Below are 18,712 nucleotides of genomic sequence, written 5' to 3'. Positions count from 1 at the left end.
AAGAAAGACACACGGAACTGTGTGTCTTTTTGTTTTGTTTTGAGACGGAATTTCGCTCTTGTTGCCCAGGCTGGAGTGCAGTGGTGCTATCTCAGCTCACTGCAACCTCTGCTTCCTGGGTTCGAGTGATTTTCCTGCCTCAGCCTCCCGACTAGCTGGGATTACAGGTGTGCACCACCACACTCAGCTAATTTTGCATTTTTAGCAGAAACGGGGTTTCTTAATGTTTGTCAGGCTGGTCTCAAACTCTCAGCCTCAGGTGATCTGCCCTGCCCGGCCTCCCAAAGTGCTGGGATTACAGGCATGAGCCACAGCACCCGGCCAACTGTATGTCTTTTAAATGCCTTGGTAGCCTACCCGCTGACTTCATGGCCCAGCTGATGCTACAGGCAACTGGTCTGTGCTTGGACAGAAGTTAGGGCAGGCACCAGTCAAGGTGTAGGAAGAGGGGCTGAAGTTGCCCTTCTACCGCCATGTGATTCATTCATTCAGCAAACACTCATTGAGTGCCTATAATAAGTGTTAATTGCTGCATTGAACAAGACAGGTGAGGTCTCTTTTTTCATGCAACTTACTACTCAAGTGGGGCACAGAGGAAGGGAGATAATAAATAACAACAAAAAACCCAGATAAGTAAATAAGTATCAGTTAGTGACAAGTGCTATGATGAAGATAAAACATGACTGTGATAGCAAGTGGCCAGCAGGAAAGGGGGTCAGGAAAGGCCTCTGGGTACTTCAGGCTCAGGGATCCTTTCTTCCTGACCTCTGAATGTGGTGGGACTGGATGTGGGTAAGACCACAAGACCAAGTGTGGCACAGCTGACTATATCTTGAGCTGGCACTGAAGAGAGGCAGCAAAGACTGGCTTCTTCATTCCATCTTCCTTCATTCATCAGATTCTCAGCACTCACCATTTGATAGAGAGCATCTAACATTAATGACAATATAGTCCTTCAGAACCCGACTGTGTCCCTGGATTAGCTCTAGAATCAGGGCCCAGCTCTAGTTCCAGGCCCTAAACCTAATTCTCACCATGGAGAAAGCAAGAAAGTAATTCAGGGAAGTAAAACATTTGTCCCCAAGAAGCTAATCATGATCATCCAATCACAGAACCCAGATCCATTGCTCATGGTTCTTTGCTAGAAGAGTCTACTTAATAATCCCTGGGCATTTTAAGGAGGAAGCCGGAGGTAAGATGGCATATCTCACTCCAAATTCTTTTTAGAATGAGTTAGGGTATTGTAAAAACTGAGTAAGTAAATCACACGCACACACACACACACGCGCGACCCATACTTACCTCTTCTTCTTGGCAATTCCATTGATAGTAAAGGTATTAGTAACTTCCCACTGTGTGAATTAATTGGATCTTTATGGAGCAGAGGGTGGGGGAGATGGCTTGCACCAGAGGGCAGCATGGTAATAATACTAGCTACCATTTATTGCCTTCCCTTATACCAGTCATTGTGCCCTATGCTTTACATACATTAGGTCATTTAATCCTTACCACTTTTTTTTTCATACGAGGAAATAAGATCAAAGGAATAAGTAGTTTGCTCAAAGTCCATATACGTCTGTAATTTTCTTACCATACACCTAGATGTGTGAGCTATACATACTAAGAACACATTTTGGTCTCAGTTGTATGTCTGGATATAAATCTCTGAACTACTTTTTCTTATATTATTGGTATCTCTTTAATAATCATCCAATGGAGAAAACAATCAAAAGTTTTTAGGAGATTCTTCTAACACATAAGCATTGCAAAGAACAAAGAGTTGTGGTTTAAAATCAGACTGTCTCATCCATTGTGACAAATAGAATGTAAGGGTTACTGGCATTTATAGGAGTTGTCCGTGTTTCTCGTCCATATTCTTAGCTGGTCAAACAAAATGGAATTTTGAATAATTCCCCTGAATCCTTTGGAGGCCTTGCTCTGCAGTATTCTTTTTTATATGAAAAGCTTGCTTGCAGTCTTTGTTCTATCTGGAAACCAGTCCCCTTTGATTAAGAGTATAGGAGAACTCAGTCAATCAGGGACTCAGTGGAAAGTTAAGCATTAGCTTCTGCTATTCAGGGCAATTTTTTATAATAAAATCACCTTGGGTCCCCTAGTTCACTCGGCCAGCAGAGACTTGATCTCTTGGTGTTAATAACCCTTCTTACTAGCTTAGCCTCAGTAATGCAAATTGAAATTGTGGCTTGATTGCAGTTGGAACACTTAGGGTAGCTCATGGTTGATCGTGAGTACGTGTGGAATATATAATTGGTTACTTTAAAACTATGTCTTTTGGAGCTAGTTGAGCATGCGTTGTAAGAAACACCTTTGTCAGAGCATTGTCTAATGGACTCACAGGCACTTGGAAGAGCATCTAGTCCAACAGTTGTCTATCTTGGCAATGAAGGGATCCCAGTATATTAGTCAAGAGTGTAAGAGGGTGTTCCATCTCTCCACTGACCTGGATCACCCTGGCCAGGATGGTTTTTAAGCATTCCACATCTATTGCTTAAAAACCAGGTTTGCCTTGGTTTGTCCCATTGTAGCACTGCCTTTCAGGACAGATGCAGGGAAATAGTAACATCAGTGTTACTGAGAGACACCTATTATATATTCACACTCAATAAAAGGCACATTTGTTGCAAAGAAGTCTAAAATTCCATGGAATTCTGTGAGTTGTGATTGATTATCGCTCTTACAAATGGTTATGTATATTAAAATTCATTTAATGTAAATTTTCTTAAATTAGGGCTCTATTAAAATTTAGATAGGGACTAAGTTGGAATATTTTAAAGAAAGCATTTGCTGAAATATTTATGAGATAAATGTAACAAAAAAAAACATCAAAAGTACCTAAGAAAAATACCTTTTTAGATAACTCTAACTCTTACTAAAATAGATATACTAATTCCAATATTTTTCTCCACTGATTTGAATAGCCCTCTTGAGGAATCCTATTAGGCCACATTTTTGTTTGGTTGAATCTGAGTCATGCAAATAATAAAAATGCATTGCCTTTAAAGAATATCCTGTAATTAGACTGGCCGCTAATTCAAACTAACCTTTATTGTAACTAACGAGGCTTTTTATAGTATTTCTAGCCACTATCAGTTTCATGCCACAGGATGTAACATTATTTTCACAGTCCTTTAGTAATACCATAGTTGAGAATATCAGAACAATAGGAAAGAAAATTTTGCTTAGGAAGTTAATATCATTTTCTGGTATGAGATGGGACCCCTGCATTTTCCCTTCTTTTCTTTTTTAAATTGGTGATTTGTCACTTTGACTTTTTTAACCATTGAGGAAAATGAAACAGAAAAACACATAATACAAATGCAGCTCTGAAAGGGAGTAAGGTAGCAATCTACTATTAAATGTAGAGCAGACTAAGTGCTTTTTAAAAGAAGAATCAGATTTCAGAATTTAGCATTTTTCTTGTCATTTAGTTTAACGTTGGAATAATTGCATTTGCTAGGCTGAAGCTGTTAATGCTAGGCAGACTATGAACTGATAGGAAGCGCTGAGAGTCGCATATGCATTTAGCCCGTATGCTTGTCTGCCCAGCTGATAATGTGACTGATGGGGTAATTCCTAATTCATAAGGCCAAGTTTGTAGCAATCCACTGGATCGATCCACAAGTAGTCTCAGCAAGGCAAGTATCCTGTACCTACCAATTTACAGAGGCAGCGATTCCACGATTTGGAAATTGTGTCATATAATTTGATTGGTAATTGATAATCCTAACAACTTTCGGTTCTTTTGAAATATTTTGGAATCATTCATATCCCTCACCAATAGAACTGCATTACAATCCTACTGACTCTCTCTTATCTTACAAGAGCAGTTTTGCAATTAAAACACCTGAGAAAATCACATAAGATAACAGAAATATTAGACTACCCATCATCAGTGGGAATTGAGTTTGCCAGTTTTTAATCTTCCTTTTATCCCTTTATGCTTCTTTGCTTGAGATTTAGAAATTGAGGGCCATGATTCATAGAGAGGTAAAGAGAACAGTCATCCTAGCAGCCTCTCTCAGACTCCTGAACTCCGAGATGAGGTCATGAGATGGTCCATGAAATTGAATTCAGGCTGGCATGTGAGAGCCCAAGCCCCAGGCAAGTTGAGCGATGTTTTCTGTCTACTCTTAAAAAAGGTTGTTCCCAGATACCAGCACACACCTACACACATGAACAAAGGAGGTTGCGGGAGGATGGCACAGGCATGGGATTGACACAGTCCAGCATCACCAGCCTCTTCAGCCATGGAGAAATGAAAGCTCTGGGGCCAGGGGAGCCACAGACAGCAAAGACAACTGCTTCCCTCCCATCCCCAAAGCAGAAGGACCAGAAAAAGGTCCCAGGGCTGTTACCAAATGTGATTTTCTTTGCTGTAGGATATAGTTAGAGAAAAGCAAAGTTGATACCCACATTTGGAATAGATAAGGCACACTGTACCAAATTTTAAATTCATTTTCTATTTGTGAGTGAGCTATTCTTTCCAGTTACAACAAGAACCAGAAAATGAGGCTTAACTTTTGTTTTAACATTTATGAGAATTAATACAAGGTCTCTAGTTATCTTTGATCTCACACGGTACCAGTTCCAAGTAAGCCAGAAAATGTGCAGATGTTAAAAAAAGGGGACAGCTAAATCTATCAACACACGAATGCCTTGTCAAATAACTATTTCTGCTGAAATTAGACCTGAAGATGGTGTGCAATCTCCATGGCCATAAATTAAAATTCTTGTAAATCACACCTTATTTAGAGCCAAGAGCAGGCACCAGTCAGCTCCAGCACCAGTGATTTCTAGATCCTGAATAATAATGGCGGATGCTCCATTGGTGCATAATATCTAAGGTGTGCTCATTGAGTATTGATAGGAGGCCCTTGGGGGGTTTACAGGAGCTGGTTTCAATAAGAACTTAAAGCCAAGACGATTGTTTCAGGCCTTCCACTCACTGTTCTTTTAGTGCTTCAACTACAGTGAGGACCCTCTGAATGAGAGAAGGGAATAACCCCATCTCAAACCAAACTAAAAACAAGTAACTTTTGAGTTTGAGAATTGAAAGATTTTTTTGTTGTTACTGCTTTTGTAAATCTGAAGTGGCGCTGCATAAACACCCGTGGGTTACCCTCTCCAGAGAGTTTGCAAATAGCACACCAGGTTCCCAGGAGACCTAAGCACCAGGGCAAGTGTGAGTAGGAACTCTTACCCACTCCTCTCACTGTCTCGCATATTCTTGGGGATTTCTTTGACAAGCAAGATCGGCACCAAAAGGAGTTTTAAAAAACCTCCTTTGCAACATTTGTCATATTTCGGTGTCTCGTTCCCTTGGTGAGTTGGTTTGCTGAAAAAAAGGAGTGTCTTTTCATGGAATCGCTGCCTCTGTAAATTGGTTGGTACAGGATACTTGCCTTGCTGAGACTACTTGTGGATGGATCCAGCAGAGTGCTACAAACTTGGCCTTATGAATTAGGAATTACCCCATAAGTCACATTATCAGGCCTGGGGCAGGTCTTAGTTTCTTCGTATGTAAAACAGGAAAAATAATTTTTACATAATATGGTTGGTGTAAAAACTAATGAGATGCTGCATGCAAAGCACTTAGCATCATGCCTAGCATGATGTAAGCAACCAATAAATGGAAGAATATGTGCTCATGCACGTGCACACACAGACACGCATATGCACGCACACACACGTACGCACACATGCATGCACACACGCACACACACCCTTTTATTTTCACTCTCAGATCTTGTCTATACACCTTCTATTCAGAAAACTCCTTTATCTATATAGCCAGCCCTTGCCTCTGACCTATTAGTATCAAACTTCCAGCTGTTACTTATGTTCCCATTTTACTGTCCTTTATGTAGTCACATATTTCTTTGGGCTATGAACAGTGACTTTTTAAAGCTAACCGAGTATGGTGGTGATTTTAGGATTTATAGGATCATACAACTTAAGAAATTTTTTTGAAAGACGAGGAATATGAAGTCCAGAGAATGTAGGTAAATTCCCCCGTATTACAGTATTCTCAAATCTAGATTTCTGGGTTGTTGAAATTGTTTTCTACATACACAACAGAGCCCTTTGGATCAGGGAGGGCAAAGCACTGAATTTAGATCAAAAAGGGATAGTGTCTGAAGGTAAGAGAGGACTTAGTAGTGATAAGATGGTTACAAATTGTGTAATCCTGTGCAAGGAAGCTTGTTTCTTCATTTATAAAATAGTATCAACTCTTGCTACCTCATAGAATCATGCGAGATCTAGATTCTAGACAATGTGAGTGAAAATGTTAATTGCAAAATCCTGCATAAATATTAATTTTGTCTTCTATAAACCCACAAGAGTTATATGTATATATTAGGGACCTAGGTGTGTATGTGTGTCTCTTAATAAATAAATTAGTTGCTAATAAAACAATTTTCAACAAAACCCACTCTTTCACACATCCCTTATCTGTAATGCCAAATTTATGAACAGCTGTGGTATGCTCTCTGTGAAATGCAAGGAACTCAGTATCTTGGAGATCAGGTCAAGAATGGGAATAAATGCAGATGGGGATTTGGCTGCATGGAATCCCAGTCAGCCATTTGGGGGCTGAAAGTTTCTTGCCCAGAGGGAATCGAGAGACATTGCCTCTAAAGGGCTGATTCGATGGGGGATATTACACCATTTTCTGCTTCATGGGTATTAAGATATTCTTTGAGTCAGACAATTTACTGATTTACTGGGCTTAACTATTCTCTGTATGATTTAGAAAAGTAAATATAATTCTAGTTTCTTATAATATGGGAATTTATAAAGAGAATGCAGGAATGGCAAATTTGTTTCAACTTGAGGGCACCTCTTCAGTTGACTGGTTAATGGCTTAGAGAACTCTGCAGAGATTTTGAGCCAGTCTAGATCAAGCTGGGAAAATGCCATAATTAATCTAATACAGTCTACTACACGGTTAGTTGGGAATAATACATGTACACAGTGGAAATAGCATTGAGGCCTTGGTTATAATCCTGGTGTCTCTACCATTTACCTGGGAGACCTTGAGCAAGTGTGTTAATTACTCTGGGCCTCTGTTTTTCTGATCTGCAAAAATTTAGCATGGCTAGGCTTTCTTCCATGGTCCTTTCTGGTTCTAATATCTCCTGTTTCTGAGAAAAGACCATTTACACAATTGTGTTTGTCTCAACTCAAGTACATCTTCACCAAGGAAGATGGTTGCACTCAATGACGATGGAAGTGCAGTTCTACTCTACTTACCATCTATTTAATAGAATCTCGTGAGATCTAGATTCTCAAGAATTGTATGAAAATACTTTATAAACTGCAAATGCTGCATATATATTAAGCTACAAATAGTGGCTTCAGCTCCTTCAGTTTTATAAGTAGAAAGCTCTGTAGAAAGTCAAAAATATGAAAGAAATTCTTTTCCTTTTAAAGAGCATTTGCAGAACATTCTTTTTTTGGCTATAGCAAAGGAAAATAAAATTAATAATGACATTTTTAAAGGATGAAAGCTGAATGTGTTTGACTTGGAACCTTTTATCATCCTTCTATGATTTTCAGAAAGAGAGATAGAATTGTTAAGTTTTCTTTCTCCGTTAAGAAAAAGGAATTAACATGCTTGTTTGTTTCTTTTTGTTTACTATAAGAATTTGCAAAATCCTTTTTCTTTCCAGCCCCCTGAGGTCAGGCTTAACATTGGGTCAGATTTTTTTTGGCCTTATTTTAGCAAAATCATTTTCTTTTTCAAGTTTAAAATAAATATAGAAAGAAAAAGGGTCATTCCACATGTTTCAATGTGTATTCAAATGGTACAGACTTCAGACAAGTGGAGAGTGAGATCTCCTGAAGTTGTCTGGAGGGAGTTCAGCAGAAGCCCTTGCAGACTACAGCCTTCTGTCTACTGTATTCCTGCTTCGGAATTCACGGTTTTATTTTCTTGCATATTGTTATGTTATTTAAAGGGCCAAGAAACTGTGGATAGCTAGTGGACATTTGAATTAAGGCAAGGGGAGGGGATTAGTGAATCTAGCTCATGTTCGCTACTGGCTTTTGAGAAAAAAGACCCATTTATGAGCTCTCCGACTCTGTTTTCAGATCAAACTCCGACCCCAACGAGATTCCTGAAGAACTGTGAGGAGGTGGGCCTCTTCAGCGAGCTGGACTGCTCCCTGGAGCACGAGTTCAGGAAGGCACAGGAGGAGGAGAGCAGTAAGCGGGTAGGTTTGCTTGGATGGCCGCCTTGAGACGTGTCCTGCTAGAAACTTCCATGAGGAAACTAGGCGGCACTGCACTGCAGATTGTGTTGATGTGGCCTTGAAGTATTTTAGCCATTTGTGAGTATTTGTCTAATTTTGTTTAAATGATTATTCCTTGATTATGGCAGAATTCAAAGCTAGATAAATCAAAAATTTAGAATCTTGAACCAAAGTCAAACTTACAGATTTTTTCAATTCTCAATCAGTTGTTTTACTTTGCTAAGTATTTAATAGCAGACTTTACATGAGCAGTGAATGCAGAAGAATAGAGCCAATGGGTGAGAGAACAGGCTTGTAATCTTCATGGTAGAAGAGGGGATTTCATCAGACTTTGGCCCATGTTGTAACTGTCTGTTTTCGATCATTTTTCCAGTCATTCTGCACCAAATTCATAATTATTTCCTGGTCATATTACCTTGTCCTAGTATTGAACATCTGTTGTTGCTGAGACAAATAGGTTAAGTACAACTGTGAATCATTTGTTCTTAAAAATGTAGGAAAATCACTTTATGAAACCCTTAAGAATATATTCGGTGTTTATGGGAATGTCCTGAAATTTAAAATCACTTTACAAGAATAATGAAAGGAGACGGTGGTCACAAGTCAATGTGATGAGGATGCTTTTTGGTATTTTGTTCATTGTTATTATACAGCATTATTGAATGCCCACACTGTATTAAGAAACAAATTAGATACAGTCTGTGAACAGAAATTCAAAATGTGAAAGGTGATTGAAAGGAAAGACCAGTTAGGTAGTAATGAATTCTGAAGTCCAGCTGTTCCATCCGGAAAAGAAATTTTAAAAGGTTCTGATATTTCTCTAAGTGTTTCAAAGCCTTTTAGTCCTTGTCTATGTGAAATTATAATAATCCCCCCTCCACCAGATTTTTCCTGTCACATTCTCATGTCATAATAGTCAAGGGCTTGTATTCAGCCTGTACAGCTTCAGGAAAAACCATGAAAATAATTGATGGTTACGAGAGGGGTATAAAATCTCAGTCAACTCATTTTATTTATTTATAATTAATTTATCATGTATGCTTGACTCTCTCCTCCACTCCCTTCTCAAAGGATATGAAGTGCCTTTTTTCTTTTTTTAAACAAGCACTTGTGGCCGGGCGCGGTGGCTCACGCTTGTAGTCCCAGCACTTTGGGAGGCCGAGGCAGGCGGATCACGAGGTCAGGAGATCGAGACCACAGTGAAACCCCGTCTCTACTAAAAATACAAAAAAATTAGCCGGGCGTGGTGGCGGGCGCCTGTAGTCCCAGCTACTCGGAGAGGCTGAGGCAGGAGAATGGCGTGAACCCGGGAGGCGGAGCTTGCAGTGAGCCGAGATTGTGCCACTGCACTCCAGCCTGGGTGACAGAGCGAGACTCCGTCTCAAAAAAAAAAAAAAAAAAAAAACAAGCACTTGCATAGCAACTATTATTTGCCAGCCAAATAATAAAGTTCTGAGCACTTTAAAAAATTAACTTAATAAAAATAAAAGACATGCATTCTGTATTTTGTTGCAATAGAAATGTATATATATATATTTAAACCATGAAAATAGCATGCGAAAGAAGAAGAAATTCTCATCATCTAGTCAACTTCCTTTAGTTGAGTAACAAATTTTTTTTTTTGATAGACATGTGTATGTAGAAGACTGAGGAATTAAGTTCATTCATTCCTCAAGATAGTCAAAGCTGGCTTCTTAAACTGAACCATAAGAAAGACGTGTATTTCATCCACATTGTCTTCATTTCTGATAGAATGGTTTTACCTCAAGTGTGAGCCCTTGATTTTACTAAAGACATTTTTCCAAGAACAGTTTTGTGAAGCCTATGGTCGGGGTGTGGTTTTAGATATTCTCCATTGCATTATTCATGATTTCTTATATGAAGCCCCGTGTGAGGAAATTCTTGCAGATCTGAATTCCAGGAAATGGTTTGCTTCCCCTGAGAAACTGAAATATTTTTCTCCTCATGGACATGAGAATCATGTAACTGGTTCTGTTTCTCTTTTCGCTTTGACTGCTAGGTTAACACAAAGCCAAGTTACTGCTAAACTTTGAAAACCTTTTCGAACATTGTGACGAGCATATTGTACTTCCTCCCTAGACCAGACTTTCAGTTCTAGTTTATATTTTCTCTGGTTCTGATTTTTAATTTAAAAAACACTGTCATGCTATACATGTTTCGTGAGTTGCTTTAAATTTCTTGTGGGTTGAAAAAGAGTATAGATAATTAAATTTTAAAAATTAAAATAATTATGCAACCAAAGTAAGAAAAGGAACTATTGCAGCTGTAGAAACATGTTGTTTTCTCTCTTTTAAGTGTTGCTCATAGCCGTGTGATGCTTTCATGATAGGTGTGTGGGTGGGGAACGGCCAGCCTCCCCATGGTCTAGGGCCAGCGTCCCAGGACACCACTGTCTCATGCCTCAGCCTCACTTGCACGCATGGGAAGCTGGACAACATTCAGGCTGTTGAGGCTTTTTCTTCCTTTGCCTCATTCAAACCAGAGGGGCCAAATCCAGCTTCAGGTGGCCATGGTTACACGAGAGGGTATTCTCTTGAGGGCTAAACCACAATGACTTCTCTGGCAGCAAAGAGGGCTGCGTTGGTGGCTTTTGCTCTGGCATTTCTTTGGAAGTCACAGGGCAGGGAAATGAGGAGTAGGAGCAATGCTCCCCCACCTGACAATATTCTTTTACCTACCCCTTTGACCAGGTTTTTCCAGCTGTCAACATCCTTGGCCTCCTGCCACCCCAGCTCTTCTTTTCCTGCTTAAAAAGCAGAAACACAGGTTCTTATTCAGTGCCTATCTTGTCATTTTTTAGTATTCTTTTCTTTTTCCTTTTGGTCTACATTCAGACCATTACTTCTTTTGAATTCTACATCTCTAGTTCTCTTCCGATTTCTTTTCCTTTGAGTCTTTAGACTTGCATTGGTTCCCTCATTAGGTTTTAGTAAAGTGGAAGATGGATTAATTTATCTGGAGAATTTGACTAAAGAAAGTTCTTGCTTGAACTTTCTATGTGTCTTACACAAAAAATATTGGAAAGATTGGACTGGTTCTGCACACCACCTTTAAAACTTCTAGCTGCAGTTGGTCTAGAAAATTCTGTCAAAGAGCAAATAGAGAATTGATCCTTACTTGACCCATGTGGCTGTCCACTGGGGAAAAGTCTGTTGTACAGACTCTAATCCCAGCATCCTTTTCCAGAAGCATCCCAATGTGTATATAGAATCAGCACAGGCTGTAAGCAGGTTATGTCCACTGGAGAAAGCCCTCGTTATCTATATTAATACTATATATAGCAGACAACACTTTCCACAGTAGCCTCAATTGCCATATTAATAGAAGCTTATAACCTCATAAATCTTTAATAAGAGAATTGTTTCCCCTTAGAAAAGCATGTTGTAATTCACTATCAGGTATCATAAATCTCAACTTGCCAATGGCTTAGAACTCAGACTAGTTCATATCCTGAAACATATAAGAAACTTTTGTTCATCAGTTTTCATTCAAGAAACATTTTCAAGTGCCCACTACATGGTAGGCACTGTCCAAGGCATTGTTGAATACAACACTGAATAAAGATGACAAAAAACAGACAAAAATATCTGCCTTGATGTAGTTTACCTCTAGGGGGCAAGAGAAACAATAAACATGTGAAAAAAAAATCTATAACATGTCAGATGGTGATAAGTGTGATGGAGAAAGGTGTAGCAGGGAAGGGGCACGGGGCATGCTGGGGGTGGTCAGGCAGGCATCACTGGTTAGTAGATGGGTAAGCAGAGACCAAAAGTGGGAGGAGGCCTGAACCAGGTACATACTGGGGAGAAGAATGTTCCAAGATGAAAGCACATAAGTGAAAAGGCCTGAGGCTGGAGGGTGCTCTGTGTGTTGGACGAATTACAAAGAGAGCCAAGGGGGGTGTAATAAGGCTAGAGAGCTGGGTCTGGGAGGGCAGATCCTGAGGGACCTTGTAAAGGGGCTTTGGTTTTAACTGAGTGAGATGGGAAACTATAGGACAATTTTTTTTTTTTTTTTGAGACAGGTTCTTACTCTGTTGCCCAGGCTGGAGTGCGGTGGTGCAATCTCAGCTCACTGCAGCCTCGACCTCCTGGGCTCAGGTGATCCTCCCACCTCAGCCTCCCAAGTAGCTGGGACTACAGTTACCCACCACCATGCCCGGCTCATTTTTTATATTTTTTGTAATGATGGGGTTTCACCATGTTGCCCAGGCTGGTCTCAAACTCCTGGACTCAAGTGATCTGCCCGCCTCAGCCTCACAAAGTGCTGAGATTACCAGCGTGAGCCACTGTGCCTGGCCACAACAGTTTTGAGCAGAAAAGTGAGAGGATTGGACTTAAATCTTAGAAAGATCACTTTGGCTGCTGAGTTGAAAGCAAACTATCGAAGGGCAGTGGCTGAGAGAGACACCGGTTGAGACGGTATTGAAAGAATTTAGATTAGAGTTGATAGCAGGTTGGCTCAAGGTGGAGATGGAGGCAGTGGATAGATTCTGGGTACATTTTGAAGAGAGAGCCAACAGGATTTGCTGATGGGTTAGACTGGGAAGTAATAGAAGCAGCAAAACCAAGGATGAACCCAGGTATTTGGCCTGAGCAACTGGAAGGATGGAATTGCCTGTGGGAGGAGTGGGTTTAAGGGGAAAATTGGGGGTTTCTTTTTAGATTTGCTAAGTGGAGATGCTGGACCAGCAGATGGATATATAGGTCTGGAATTCAAGGGAGAAGACCAGCTTGGAGATGCAGATTTGGGAGTCACTAATGTAGAAACACTGTTTATGTACGTGAGATTGGGTGGAGTCACCTGAGCCAGAAGTGAATAGAGATAAAGTAGAGAGGTCTGAGCATGAGCTGGGCAGAATCTTCCAGAATTCTCCGACACAGAGGATTGCACTCCCCTCAGTGGCCAGAGACAACGCAGGAGACCATGAGTTATGAAGAATGAAATCAAGTCGAGAAGCCCAGCCCTAGCAGACATGTTGAATGGACAACCGGCATGTTGATTTTGTGTTCCATGTTAGAGGAAAGAAAAACAAAAATATTTTCAAAAACAGAAAAAGAAAAAAAGAGGTGTGTGAATTTTCCTTTGATGTTTAATGACTTAAAAAAAGAAAATGCATAACACACATCTAGGAGATGAGAAATAGATTTATCATATAATTGTGTGTGTGTGTGTGTGTGTGTGTATGTGTATGTATATGTGTGTAAGGAAGGAAGGGTAATTGAAGGGACTAGAAATGAACTCCTTTGTCTTGCTAAGAGAAACATAACATTACAGCCTAACGTGGTTAAAGACCCTGAAGATGAAAAGTGTGGTGTATAAGTGCTAAGTGTTGTTATTCTCCCATAGGACCTAAATCGGACTCCTTATGCTGATGCAGCAATAGGAAATTAGGACATTTCCATGCTCTAAAATTCCTACCAAAATGATTAAAAGTGAAGTCCATCCCCAGAGAGTATTGACTGTTTAACACATGGAACAAGGGACAAGCTACAATCTTAAGATCTTGGATCCCAGCTCAGCAGGAGTCACTGAACAGGGCATGGGGTCAGCCTCAGCTCCGCAAAGCAGGCTGTTTAATCTGATTAAATTCTGTACCTGGAAATCATGTTACCCGATGCCACCCATTACTTGGGGCAAGAAGGTGCGGAGAGAGAGGCACTTTGCCTTCTTACACTATCTTGTGCCATCAGCAGCTAGCCAGCATCGCTGCCCTGTGGGGAAGGTATGAGTGGTGCTGGATGGAAAATAAAAGATGCCAAGTTGAGCAAACTTGCAACAGCTGCACATTTCCGGTTATGCTAACATGTTGCTTCTCTGATATTTGTGTAAAACAATCCTTCCCTCCCCCCAGAAGTCTGGAGAAAAAGAATATTCTGAAACCTAAACTTGGTTTTATCCAGGTTTTGAAAATGTCCTCATGTTTGCTTAATCCTAGTAGATGAGGCTGCTTTTGATCTTTTCATTTCTTTTTTTATCAGCATGACTGAAAGGAAACACCCATTGACAATGATATTGGAGATGACAATCTCTTTCTTCCACCACCCCAGTGACTGAAAACCCTAAGGCTTATACTATAAGGATTCTTTTTGTCCTCCCATTTCAGTGCACTACAAATGTAAATCATGTTCAACTTTCTCCTTGCAGGTTAAAATTATGCCCTCATCTTAGGTGGAATTTGACGCTGGAAGGGAATTTGGCTTGATCTTTGCATCCCACTCAGGGGAATGACTAAACCAGTGGATAAACTGGAAGCTATTTCATGTGTTTTAGGTCACTAGGATTTAGGAATAATGAGTACAATCTTAGCAGGGATTATTAAGAGTTGGTATTTACTTCCACATATGTGAATGAATGTGATCTCAGGTTCTGCTTCAACTTTAAAATGGAGTGGAGTTCATTTTAACTCATAGGAGTTCATTTTTGGTTTGTCTTTGGGTTTTTTGGGGAAAAGACAGGGTGTCCTGAAAGCAGCAATATACATAGTCTATTGTCTTGCAAAGAGCGAACACTTAAAATTAAGTGTTTGATGTAGATGATGAGAGCAGCTCAGGAAGCTTACAGCTTAGAGGAATACTGGCTAAGTTGGTGACAGATATTTGTTCATCATCTCCCTTGGCGAGTTTTCATATTCAGGTTATTTGGATCTTAGTTGATGAATCCTTACAAGCTAATTTTCACAGTAAAGAAAAAAAGTATTTTATCTCTTGCGACTGGGCACTTGATTTTGAGTGCTTGATTATTTGGCAGCTGGTGGCTCTGTCTTCAACCAGTGTTATCAGGCAAAGTGAAGGGGGGAGGTGGTTGTGACAGTAATTTCAGATGAATGTCTCCTAGCCTGTGGCAGATTTCATTGTTCTCTGAGTTCAGTATTAATTATTTAAATTATTTATCACAGGATTTATTTGTTTTATTTATTTTTTATTTTTTGGAGACGGAGTCTCTCTCTGTGGCCCAGGCTGGAGTGCAGTGGCGCGATCTTGGCTTACTGCAAGCTCCGCCTCCCGGGTTCACGCCATTCTCCTGCCTCAGCCTCCTGAGTAGCTGGGACTACAGGCGCCCGCCACCACGCCCGGCTAATTTTTTGTATTTTTGGTAGAGACGGGATTTCACCATGTTAGCCAGGATGGTCTCGATCTCTGGACCTCGTGATCCGCCCGCCTCGGCCTCCCAAAGTGCTGGGATTACAGGTGTGAGCCACCATGCCTGGCCTATCACAGGTTTTATTTATATTTGCTATGACAGGACATTTGTTCTGGCAAGATAGAAGTCTCTGTCTGATGTCTTCTTGAGAACTGGCCCAAGGTTTTCAGAGGCTGGAGTCTGAATTAGAAAGGTTGCGCATTCATGTCATGCCTGTGGCGGGTGTTATCAGAGGTACTAATGTCTCCCTTGAAGCTACAGAGTAGGAAGGACTGGAGAATGCTTGGACCCTATTTTATTTCTATCATGATGATTGCTAGAGGAAGCTGGACATTAATTTGGACAATGTTTGTGTTGGAAATATTGCAGAGTAAAATAGTGTTTTCTTGCACCAGCATTTCCTGTTCAGTTGTGACTGGGGATGGTAATAATCAAGGGACTTACATATTCATAAAACATATTCATGTCCATATGTGGACATGAATTAATGTCCATTAAACATGCTATTAATGATAATTTGATTTCGGCCTCTTCAGTTAACAGGGAATAATTATAAGTGGTTATACCAGTAATATTTTTCTCCATTGGAAATGCAGAGAAATAAACTGTCAAGAGAGACAAAAAAGGGAGCCAGTGGTTTATGTGGAACGTCCTGGCCTTTCTCTGACCTCTCTGGGTGTCCAGCTCTGCCTCCCTGTCTTTTGGATGTATTCATTCTCAGGTGGTTTTTGTTTACACCTTCTCTTCAGAAAACCCATACATGCTCATAGCTTAAGAGTCAAGTCCACCCAAACAATTCCTTTATTCGTACATCTAGCCCTTGTGTTGGCATAAATATTGGTCTCTAGCCTCTAGCTGTTACTGATGTTCCCATTGAACATACCAGTGCTATTCCTCACTCAAAATGCCGGAAACCATACCCAGGGCTTTCCCATACAAACTCACCACCATGCCCAACTCCCCTGGTTCTGTTAGAGGCATGTTTCACCCTCCTACTCTGGGACTCAGCTCCCTCCCTACCCTCTTTTGTTCCACTCCCTAGGTCCAATCAAATTTCTTTAGACACAGTCCTCAGATCTTCCCTTTATTTTCTGTTTCTATTACCTCAAGCCTAGACCATTCTTACTTCCTACTGGGTTATTGCTGCAAATTCTAAGAAGGTTATTTGACCTTTAACATAACTTTAAAAAGATACCTAGCAATAAGTATTATTGTAATAAGTATTATTGTAAAATTGAATGCATTTTTTTAAAAAGTGAAAACTAACAGAAATGTTTAAAGTAAAAAAAAAAAAAAAAAGTGACCAGGTATAGTGGCTTACACCTGAAATCCGAGCTCTTTGGGAGGCCAAGGGGCGAGAGGATCACTTGAGCTCAGGAATTTAAGACTAGCCTTGGCAACATAATGAGACCTCTTCTGTATTAAAAATGAAAAAAAAAAAAATTATCCAGGGTTGGTGGCCCACACCTGCAGTCCCAGCTGCTTGGGAGGCTGAGGCAGGAGGATTGCTTGAGCCCGGGTGTTCAAGGCTGTAGAGAACTGTGATCGCACCACTGTACTCAACTGAGTGACAGAGCGACACCTTGTTTTTTTTTTTTAAAAAAAAGAAAAGTAAAGAAAACAATTGTTCTTGAAGCTGTTTGCCTTTTCTTTGTGGTTAAAGAAAAAATTCCTCCAAATATTATCATTGTTAAAAATTAGAGAGGTCGGTGTGGGACATTGTGGGTATAAAAAGGGGATATGTTGGAAATTTTATAAACACAGCTTCATGCCGTATTTTACTACAGCAACATGTGGTCAGTTGATGCTGGTGCTACAACATTGGGACTGAAGTGGGGGCAACAAAAAAAATGACAGAAGAAAGAAACCCAAAACAGCCAAAACCACAGTGCAGCCCTGAAGCTCCGCAGGCACCGCCCTCAGCTCAGCTGCAGCCTGTAAGGGCCACTTGTTTGGCCCGCCCTGCCGTCCCATCAGGCAGCCTTATTGTAGCTGAAAATCAGCCCAAGTGGATTCTGGTGGTTGGGATGGTCCTCACTAAAACAATTAGGAAGCTCCGCCTTAAAGTCTGGGAAAAAGGTAGCTTTTCCCAGCAGTGAACTTTCTCATCAGGGTGATTGTTTTAAATTCCAGGTTGGGTCAGGTACTCAGCTTGTTTAAATCACTTCTTACCTGTCCCAAGGCAGGCAAGCCAGGCTGCGATTTCAAGGTATTAACCCAAATGGAATCACAACATCGAATGGACACTCTTCTCCGAATGAATCCATTTCGAGCTGTGAGTAATTCAGGATTTCTGACGTGCCAGACAGGCACAGGGAGTGGGGTGTGTACCTGGGCTCATCTGCATCTGCAGAGGAAGCTCATGCTGTCCTCAGCGAGGCCGTGCATTAATACTCCCAAAGGCATGCAGGAAAACAGATTTGTTTTCTGGGCCAGATTAAAACTAAATGATTAAAGATGAAGCTTCCGTTCTAGGCAGAAAACAGCATTCACATTTGGAAAACTGGACCAAATGATAGACTCAGCATCTGTAACTAAGTCCCTTACCTGGGCCCCTCACAGAGATGTGAAAAAAACTGACATTGTAAAAAGAGGAAAGGAAAATAATATAATAGTTGCAAGAAACTGTCTCTGCCTCCATCATCTTGTAAATCCAGGTGAACATTAAGTACGGCTAGGAGCAGGTATGGGAGTGATTTACTCTGAGAACTCTGCTCCAGCATTTGTGTGCTGTTAAAGTTATTTCCATACTGAAAAGTCTGAGGCCAGGAACTGGGATTCCGAGCATTCCTCCCATCCGCATTTCCAGCACGTTGGCTGTCAGCTCAAACCTGTGGTACAATGACTGATTTTAGCATCAGAACCATGCAGGGCCATTTCCCTTGTTCTTCACCCAAGTACCACCAAAGCCCAAAGACTTAGGAAAGTTGATCAAATGGTGGATTTTCCCCTCTGAATTACTGGTACCTATGTTCATGTACTTTTTGGAACTAGCTGTTCTGGTGAGCCAGATGGGGCTTACAAGCCCGTTGGGTTGGTGAGGAGGCTAGGCTGTTTTCTTTGGGTGGCCATGCACAGTGTCACCTTACTTGCTCCTCCTGTGTGCAGTGGGGTATCTGTCACAGGCTTCTCTGCTTGACTGTTGTTAGGTTTCCCTCTGTGCTTTGCTTTCTGGGATATTCAAAGCTGTTGTTCAGTTTGTTAGAATTTGTGACTCTGTTCTGTGTGACCAGTCCAGTCCTCTTGTTTGGCTCTTGGGTGAAGTAGAATTC

General features: G+C 40.8%; 1 protein-coding gene across 3 annotated transcripts in view; it reads left to right on the top strand.

The window, feature by feature from the left end:
• Positions 1–18,712, top strand: part of CREB5 (cAMP responsive element binding protein 5) — a 424,247-nt gene that overhangs the window by 88,920 nt on the left and 316,615 nt on the right. For all 3 annotated transcript variants that reach the window (XM_055293576.2, XM_063608985.1, XM_063608986.1), the window contains exon 4: positions 8,116–8,237. In XM_055293576.2, coding sequence (XP_055149551.1) covers positions 8,116–8,237 — 122 coding nt within the window. The remainder of the gene's footprint in view (positions 1–8,115; positions 8,238–18,712) is intronic.

This window comes from Symphalangus syndactylus, chromosome 9 (assembly GCF_028878055.3).
Source record: "Symphalangus syndactylus isolate Jambi chromosome 9, NHGRI_mSymSyn1-v2.1_pri, whole genome shotgun sequence".
Classification (NCBI taxonomy): Eukaryota; Metazoa; Chordata; class Mammalia; order Primates; family Hylobatidae; genus Symphalangus; species Symphalangus syndactylus.
Note: the sequence above shows the minus strand (reverse complement) of the source record. Positions and strands in the feature narration are given on the sequence as shown.